Source organism: Arachis duranensis, chromosome 2 (assembly GCF_000817695.3).
Source record: "Arachis duranensis cultivar V14167 chromosome 2, aradu.V14167.gnm2.J7QH, whole genome shotgun sequence".
NCBI lineage: Eukaryota > Viridiplantae > Streptophyta > Magnoliopsida > Fabales > Fabaceae > Arachis > Arachis duranensis.
Window position 1 is genome coordinate 63,857,449 of NC_029773.3, and position 9,519 is coordinate 63,866,967.

Consider the following 9,519-nt stretch of genomic DNA (forward strand, 5'->3'; position numbering starts at 1 on the left):
TAAAGTTATTAGTTTATTAAGTGAACAATTAAAAAATAAAAAGATACATTTAAATGTGTAAAGTCAATTGCCATGTACAGCATAAGTAGTTTCAATACTATTTCAATGATAAAGTAGATATTTATGGAGAAAAAAGTTAAAGATAAATCTACAAATTAAAAAAATAATATCACACTTCTAAAATTAATTTTAAAATATTAATTATAATTTCTATCTTTAGCAACTAAGCTCAACATTATATCTAGAAAATGTATATTAAAATTACTATATATATATGGTATAACTTTATACACAACTGTAATAATTAATTATTTTAACACAGATGCCCAAATTAAAAAAAAAAATGATACTATTAAAGAAAGATAGGTTAGAACAATAAAATTTTATGCAACCATCTCATCATCTCCACCCACAAAACACCATTTATGCAACCAAAAAATTAGGACACAACGGCGTTTCCTTCTCCGCAAACCCTTCACTGCGAAATAAAGATTAAAAATTTTATCTTTTTTATCCCACCCAAACATATGCAACGTTAACGAAGTATTTTTATGCCAATTGATTGGAACATGCAAATAGATAATATACCTTTATAAGTAGAAGACAATACTATGTGATACTCTGATTATAAAGTTCTAGATTTTCTTTTTTCTGCTTTTTTCGTTCTTTCTTGTGAGATTATGGTTGAAATAGAATAGGAAAAATATGAATTTTTTGAATGTTAATTTTTTGGAGCAAAATTACATTTTAATGGGTAAAAATCTAATTGAGAGATGTTAGAAATTTAATTTAAAAAACTGAAATTGATTTTAGGAAGGAATTAATGACACCAAGCTTTCAGAGAAAAGTGAGTGATAAAGAGGTGTATGTTATTCATGCACTTATCAAGAGAATAAGATTCTTTTATGATATTTCTATACTGTATATAATTCTTTGACAACCTAGTATCACCATATTAAATATGTTTAGAAGCATGCAAATATTACACTAGAAAACGAACAATCAATAAATAGACTACCAAAATAACGTAGCAATTATTATTTACCAAAATTTATTCATTGATGATAATTTACATTAACATGGATTGCTAAATGCACTTTTACGTGCATGCATTTATGTTGAAAGTGGGAAAAAGAATCACATACGTCCACCCTTTGTTGAATGATATACTGTATACTTCTATTGGAGACTTGCCTCCTTAGTATCTTCATCCATTTAATCCTTTCAAATAACCTTCTCACATTAGTCAAGATCCTCAGTTTGTGCTTGCAAGACACTGCTTAGGTAATCCAAATTCCTTTTCATGGAGAGCTTGTTTCCTCCATGGGTCATTGTGTAACTTGTAATGCAAAACCTTGTTTCAACAAACATTCATGTCAGTATAACTGTTTCCTTTATAATGGCAAATGTGTAAATTGCGATGGATATTAGAGTGGATCCCTCAACAATGACTTTGTCACGTGTGATCTCTGACCATTCATTTAAGAGACTGAGACAGAGATAAAACATGTGACTTAAGAAAATATAGATGGCAAAATCATGTGAAAATTCAACATGAGTATATTGGATCCATCCCAGTGATACTTAACCTATAATGAAAGTCAAGTGTCACATAACAAAATAGTTTAATTTTGATGCATCGATGATATAAATATTTTTTCTAATTACATCCATTCTTTTAGATGACCATTCAGGCGATCAATGTAAAAAGGAGTTATTGCTGATGTGACATTACGTAATTGGACATATGTATCTTAACAAAAGAGTTTAATTTTGATGCACTAATGGTATAAAACGTTTTACACAATTGTCCAATCATATCCGTTCTTTTGAATTACCATTCAACATTCTTTGCAACAAATTTATTCCTCCATTGAAAACTTGTTTTTCTATCAAGTAATCAAAGGTTTTGAGTATCATGAAAATAAAGTTGCTCTTATGACTTGCATATGTAAGGTGCATTAAAATTTAAAAGTTTGACAAAAAGGAAGATAAAAACCTGTATGAAGGTGGCTAAGGCATCATCTTCTGTCAATTTTACAAATTCGATGGCCCAATCATCAACGTGTCCGAAAGCAGCTTTTTGCCTTTCAGCTTCGAGCATAACAGCATCACGGTACACGAATCTTTGCCAGATTTTCTGAACATTTGCCAGCTTGAATTCGATTTCTGTGTCATTGAATCCCTGAAAGAAGCAACACATCACGAACCATTCAGAACAACCTTTGCTTAAGAATGCATAAATTGTCCCATCAACAACAATGCATGAAATAAGCCATAAAAAAACAGGTAACAAATTAACAAACCCGAAGAAGCTTTATCAAGTTAGGAATTTCATCTTCAGGTAACCGAACTGCGAAGCTGTCATAGTTGAGCACATTCTCATATGGCAGGAAAATTCCATCCTGCAGCACAGAGAAACAAGGCAAAAGACTGCAATCATTCATCATTTCGTTAATTTTGAAATATAAACAAATTTCAGATCATTATCATGAATATAAACAAATAGCACTCTCATCTCTAATTGATAGGGCTGAATTATTCATGGGTCTGAGAACCAAACTGAACCAGCCAATTTTACCAGGTTAGTTAGAAATCGACCAGTAAATTGGTCCGGTTCAGAGTAAAAACCAGTTGTAGGATAAGCAATAAATAAAAGGTCAAAAAACTGATAAACCGATTGAACTGATTTGGTTTTAATTGGTTTTTTAGCCGTTAACTGATTTAACCATTCAGTACCAAACTGTCTTATAGATTCTATTGACAAGGAGCAAAAGAAGTACAATTCTTAAGTAGATTCTATTAAGAACGAGAAGAAGTATTATTTACTACCTGAATGACCACAGGAATGCACCCTTGCAAGATACTGTCCTCCATGCGACCGCTCCAACCGTCACCAGGCAGCACGCCGCAGAAAACAGAAGTTGCTAGATCAGCATGATAGTTCTCAGAACGCAACGGGGTCACAATGACGTCATCGGCATGCTGTTTTCCAAGCTTTCCATCCTTGTTAGGACTTGATCCAAATTCTTTAGCAAGTTTCTGTCGTATACCCATGCTATACCTGCAGTATTTCCAAAAAAGTTGAAGCCGCATGTTCCGTAACATTGCAATAATTACCAACAAATATATCCAATCACGTTTGTTAACAAGAAAGTGAGAAATCATTCAGTTTCATACAAAATTTTGGGAGAAAGTTTGTAGATTATTGACTAGGGACAATGTGAATGTTCTTTGAAGAGAAATGAATAATACTACAGATGCCTCTAAAATTCCAGAAACTTCTCCAGTTAACTTACGAATCTTCTGGTCTTCCATGAGCATAAGCTGGACCTAGATTACCGTTGAAGTAGAACAATGTCTTCCGCTTCTCGCGGGGCCTGAAGTCAAACCATAATATGTTTGAGTTCTTTGATTTCATGAACTTTAAGGAAATAGCACTTGAAATTCAACCAACATGACAAGAAAGGAAAGCAAATGACTAACAGTTAATGTATTGACAAATTTTACCGATCCCAAAGTTTTGCAGTCAACACATTAGCATCCGGAACTTTCCATGCAGGTAGCACAAGATCTTTGTCGGGGTCAAAACATGGATGGATGCCTCTTCGTTCGGAAGAAATATTATCCCAGTTGTCAGCCCAATAGGCCGTGGTTGAATGGTTATGTTTTGAGTTTGTGTTTCCCCAATGAACTAACATCATGCTGTTCCATATCTCCTTAGGGGCATAGCAAGCACCTTCATCCCATGAAAAAAACTGCCTTCAAAAACAAAAGTGACAACATTAGCACATGCTTCAAGCAATCTAATACAGTTAACATTACTTCAATAACAAAACTTCGACGTAGAAAAACAAATCTTAGACATACCCAGATATGATCCCTTCCTGATGAGCGATTCCAATATGAGTATTCCTCAACAATGTGTTTATATGCATTCTTATAATATTCCAAAGTGAGAGAGCTTCTCAATCCCGAATGATCCTAGCGTTATAAAAGAAAACAAAGTAAAAGTTGTGAGAAGTAATTAGTGTTAAACATGGAGTTTTTAGCTAACACATGATAAATATATCTGTATAATACAAAAAAAGATCTACAACCACATAGTAAAAGGTAATTGAATGTTTCTATCCTTCTTCCATCCTTTTACAGAATATATTGAAGCTCCTAACAAGGGAAAAGAATATTAGATGCAACTCTATTTACCCTTTTGAAATTATTACTTATGTTTATTTAGTCATTAATAGAGAGCAAATCCATGTGACATAGACATTAGGATTGTACCAATCTTCCAAAAATAGCAATTTTGTAACTCAGAAGACTATCAACATAAATAAAATGTGCATGCTTGAAATTTGAAACTCTTTTAGTCTTTCTAATACATATGCCACATGCAACAAGATACAACAGCATAGCGGTTAATGCAATATACCTGCATACTCAAGTGAGGAGCGTCATCGGCACGAGTTATGATACATGAATCAAGAACAGGAACAAAGAAAAAATCGGCTTCTTCACCATTTAGTGTTCGGTGAGGACTACCTAAGATGCTCTCGTAAAGTGCTATCTGTAAATAATCGGAAGTTATAAATATATTTCGATAGTTCTAAATTTGATCAACTGAAATGCTCTAACCTAAACTTCATAAAATACCTGGGAACCATACAGTTGCTCTGTCCATATTGTTTGATTATGGTCATTATAAATTCTATTAACACACTCTAACTTAAAATGGCGTCCCTGTAAGAATGAAGAGGAAGAAAATTAAAACTAAAAAGCACCAAAACTAGCTCTCCGGAGATAACCAAGATCGACAACCGGCTGATCCTAACCTCAAGGAGGAGGCTGTTGAACTCGGGGGGCAAATCATAAACATATATAAGAGGCCTTTTCTTTGCCACCTTTGTATTGAGATTGACAATTTTTCCACTAACATGAAGATCATCAGGAATTTCAATCTTAGCAGGTTGAAGCCAACTCGGCCAATCTCGTATAGAAGATATCACAGATGGCACACTGCAATCTACTCCATACCACCCATTGTTACACTGAAAATCATTAAATTCAGTTTATTTAAGTTTATTGGGATGAAGAGAAAATTCATAAAGGAACCCCCATAATCCAGAAAATAATAATAATAATAAAAGAGCGAAAAGACCAGGAAGAAAATAGACAAACAAAAAACAAAATTTCAAATCCCTCATCATGTCATCTAGAGATAACCTGAAAAAGGCCATCAACCTTGCACGAAATAGATGAAAGCCAAAAAATCTCATCCCAGAATAGTAACTAACTGACTTTATACGCAAAAGTTACCCCTGAAAAACCTTTCAATATGATTTAAATGAAATTAGACACTATTTTGATAGAGACATAAACCTGGAATTTAGGTTTCAAAGACTTTCCATACATATAATTTTAGATCAATATCAAGTGGAACAACTTCATGTTATAGGCTTCTTATTTATATATAAAAGTGCCCTCAGAACTGAAAATGAATCACACACAAATCCTCAAAAATTGAAAATGCATATCTAGAGGAGGCAAACTATTATTAATCTACAGAATTCTTCTATAAATATCCCATTTCATCTCTAAAGTTTATTCTCCTTCTAACATCAAGTTAATTTGTTTCTAAATAGAGAAACGTTGGCAGCAAAATTAGGAAAATTTGACACTTTTTTCTCAAAATGAACCTACATTTTCTAAAATAAAATTTTTAATCAAATATGTTTTAGTAGTATTTTATTTTCTATGAGCCAATCTCTACAACCACAACAAACAAAAACATTACAGTTTACTGTGTTTTTCTTCTAGAAACAAGTCAGACAGCAAAAACACATTTCACATTAATTCACAAGAATCACCTGACAAAAGCCGCCCCGACAGTGGCCATGTCCAGAGCACTGATTGATGCAAACAGATTCCACAGCCGTCTCGCATAGTGTGCCCCAAAGACCATCATATTTGCAGTCACATTCTCCTTTGATTTTTGCCTTGCCAGCATAGAATTCAGCTGGGTCCACATTACACCAACCGTGTACACTACTGTTAGTTGAGAACACATCTTGGTCTACTTTGGCCCAATCCACTATTTTGGGACCATCGGGTTCAGAAGGTGGACTGAAGTAGATGTAAGATGTAAGCATTGTGACTTAAAATGGTACTCATGCAAAAGATAGTTAATGAAATTCAATTAGGAATTTGAACTTCCATACTTAAATTGAAATCCGCATGTTTCTGCCAGTGGTCGATTTGGGTATTTTGTGCCTTCACCACAGAAGCACATTGCTCTCGTTTTGTCACAGTTGGCTGGGCAAATTGAGACAACCCATCGACCAAATGGGGCCTCTTGTGATCCTGGGTAGTTACATTCCAATTCCATTTTCTCAGTGCATCCTTCTCCTGTCACCATATAAAAATAGTATAACATTCAGACCCAAAAAAAAAAAATTTAATATGTTCTGTGCAATATATCCAAACATATGTAGAAAATGATATAAACAAGCTCCGTAATTTTTCTGTAAAACAACTCAGGAGATCCTTGAGCTAGAAATTGTGTCTGATTTATGAGTCACCAGAAAATGTGTATGAGAGCTAATGTGCTAAGTCATCTTCCACTATCTGCTGCTTCTCATTAAAGATCATGTATCAGGTCAAGAAAGTGAAAGGAGGGAACAGAACTAACCAGTATAACCGTGAAAGCATCGACATTGTCCCAATTCTCGATTACAAACGCCCAAGCCACTGCAATCATTTTTGCAGTTATTGCCACCTATAATCTGTTAATAGACCACAATCACAACCATATACGTTTAGTGAAACTACCAACTACCTGAAACACAAAATTCCTTATTCAAAAACAAAAAAGAAGTCAATGATCTAAACATGAAATGGGAAAACAAGGTAAAGCTGTATAGGTATCCCTTGTCACCTCAGTAATGTTGACCTCCCTTTTTACAGAATCGCACCCCGCAAGCCACCGGCCAATCTCAGCCTTCCATGGTGCCCCTCGATAAACAACAGCTTCATGCAAATCAGCTGGGAACCGATGCTTCAGATCAATAACCGGCTCTTCCTTCTCAAGGTTGATCGGAAATTCAGCCGATGCATTGGTTGGTGGGATGCAAGAATCTTGAGCAAGCTTAAAGTAATTGAAAGAAGGGGTCAAAGGGAACAAGAACAGATGCACAACAGAAACCAAAGCCAAAACCGAAGCAATTGTTGCTACAAGTGACCAAGAGCATCGCCGTTTCTTCACATTTACCAAATCTAACAAGTCTCTTGCCATACTATACAAATCCTCTACACTACAAAATACACTTTACCAATTCATCACCTTGACACCATAACCTGAAATAACAACACCACCACCATCAATGCAAACAAAAAGCATAGCCATTACAAGGATCGACTAAACCAGAATTGAACCATAAAGAGTACCCCAACTCACTACTATTAATGGATTCTTTATTTCAACACACAAGTTAAAACAACAATTTGAATTCAACAAAACAAAAGCGCAACTACAAGAAACTGATCCCACATTCAAGAGTGATGTTCAAACATTTCTAGACAATTGACTCACCTTTCCCGGATCTGAAGCCAAAGAAATGATCCAAAACAGAGAAACCTCATACACAAGAATGAAAATGAAGCCACCCCAGAAGGAGAAAATTCAGCAAAAGATTCACACAGTGGAAGGGGACCACCCAAATTAATAGATGAATCCAATTTCAACACAAATAAAGAAAAGAAGTTCCTTTCTTTAATTTCCTCTAGAGAATTTGTGCGAGTCACGTTTTTGGTCAATGGGGTTGGAAAAAAACAATGCTTTTCTTCATTTTTTTTCTGGAGTTTTTTTCGAGCAAGTGTGAGAACCCAAGTTGTCAAACTTATATTAAATTTGAGACAACACAGCGACTGTTTCGTTCTGCACATGTTAACATTCTGGTTGGTATGATTCTTTTTTCAATTTTTCCTTTCGGGTCAACAATTAGAAAAAGATAAACGGTGTTGTTTTGGTTTCGTAGAACAGGAACCAGAAAAGTGGATCGGATTTGTAATTTGTGAATTGTGACAAGAAAACAAAAAGAGGGGGAATCCCAATTTCAGTGATTCACATTTCACTGATTACCGATTATTTCTTTTACTGCAAAAGCCGCCAAGGTTTCGCTCTCCATCGAGTTTGAAACCAACTAGTTGCAATTGAAATTGCATTTATTGCCCTAAAAGGATTTTTGCATTAAGATTTACAAAAAAAAAAATTGGTAACCAAATTTAGGAACAAAATCGGCCAAAACCTACTATTTTTAACTTTATTTAATGAGATGAGCAAAATTTAATTATTATTCTTTCACGCGCTTATTTTTTTATTGCAATATTTATTATATATAAAAACATTAATTATATATATTAAATAGTATATTACTATATTATAATAACAAAAAAAGCACATTTTTTATTTATTATGTAATATTTTTTTTTCTTTTATCAAAGATAAAGACATTCGCACTCACGATCTTTTAGGTGAGTATAAAAAGATTATGTCATTTCATTAGTATGTAATATTTATATATTCATACACATAATTTTCATAATTAATATACTTTTACAATTAATATTACGTAATTCTAAACTATATTTTATTATATATTTTAAATTGTTTCACATATGCACTAATAAATTAAGATTCAAAATGTTTTAATTTTTTTTAAGACATTATATATTTAAATCAACGTATAGTTTTTTAAATCACAGTCTTTGATTGATAATTCAAAAATTTGTTTCATATTTTTCAAAGTGAAATGATTTATTCTGATTTATATATATTTTAAATTTTACTATAATTAGATTTGAAAAAAAAATGTCAAATACTTAAATTAATTTATTCAATTAACAAATTTATTCGTAACATTTATAAGTTTATACACATAACATTCATACTTCATAGTTAGGTAAAATTAGGGATGTTCATGATGTGGTTTGGTTCGGTTTTAAGAGAAAAAGTCATCCAATTTAAACGCTTAATTTATGTGCGGTGCGGTTTGGATTGGATGAACTTTTTTTGGAAATCCAATTCGATCTGATCCGATTACAAGCGGTTTGGATTTGCGGTTTTTTAAATAAAAAAATTAAATACATATAACAAGTTTCAACATCAAATTTTAAATAATCAACAATGACATAACAAGTCTTAGCAATATCTTAAAAAGTCAACGATAACATAACAACAAAAATAAAATTATAGGTTAGTTAAAATAAATAATATTTTGAACATAAAATATTTATTAAATAATAATAATACATGAATAATAGAAAATGTATAACAAATTAAACATGTTATAAGTATAATTGTGAATATAATAATAAAATAATAATATTATAGCACATTATGCGGTTTGGATTGAATTGGATCGGTTATGAAAAATAGATTCGAAATCCGATTCAATCCAGTGGTTTGCAAAAAATAGAATCCAATCAAATCCGAATTAGTGCGATTTTAATCGATTTTCGGTT

At 32.9% G+C, this 9,519-nt stretch overlaps 1 protein-coding gene across 1 annotated transcript; it reads right to left on the minus strand.

Annotated features, from left to right (window-relative positions):
* Nucleotides 1-852: 852 nt before the first annotated feature.
* Nucleotides 853-8,178, minus strand: LOC107474650 (uncharacterized). The gene is made up of 15 exons (XM_016094284.3): nt 7,589-8,178; nt 6,935-7,353; nt 6,689-6,782; nt 6,219-6,405; nt 5,868-6,123; nt 4,833-5,048; nt 4,654-4,740; nt 4,433-4,567; nt 3,871-3,984; nt 3,511-3,758; nt 3,300-3,380; nt 2,833-3,064; nt 2,307-2,405; nt 2,000-2,185; nt 853-1,354 (listed from the first exon to the last, which is right to left on the minus strand). Exons 2-15 carry the CDS (start codon nt 7,289-7,291, stop codon nt 1,256-1,258), a joined length of 2,391 nt encoding a protein of 796 aa, XP_015949770.1. The 5' UTR covers nt 7,292-7,353; nt 7,589-8,178; the 3' UTR covers nt 853-1,255.
* Between the last annotated feature and the right edge of the window lie 1,341 nt (nt 8,179-9,519).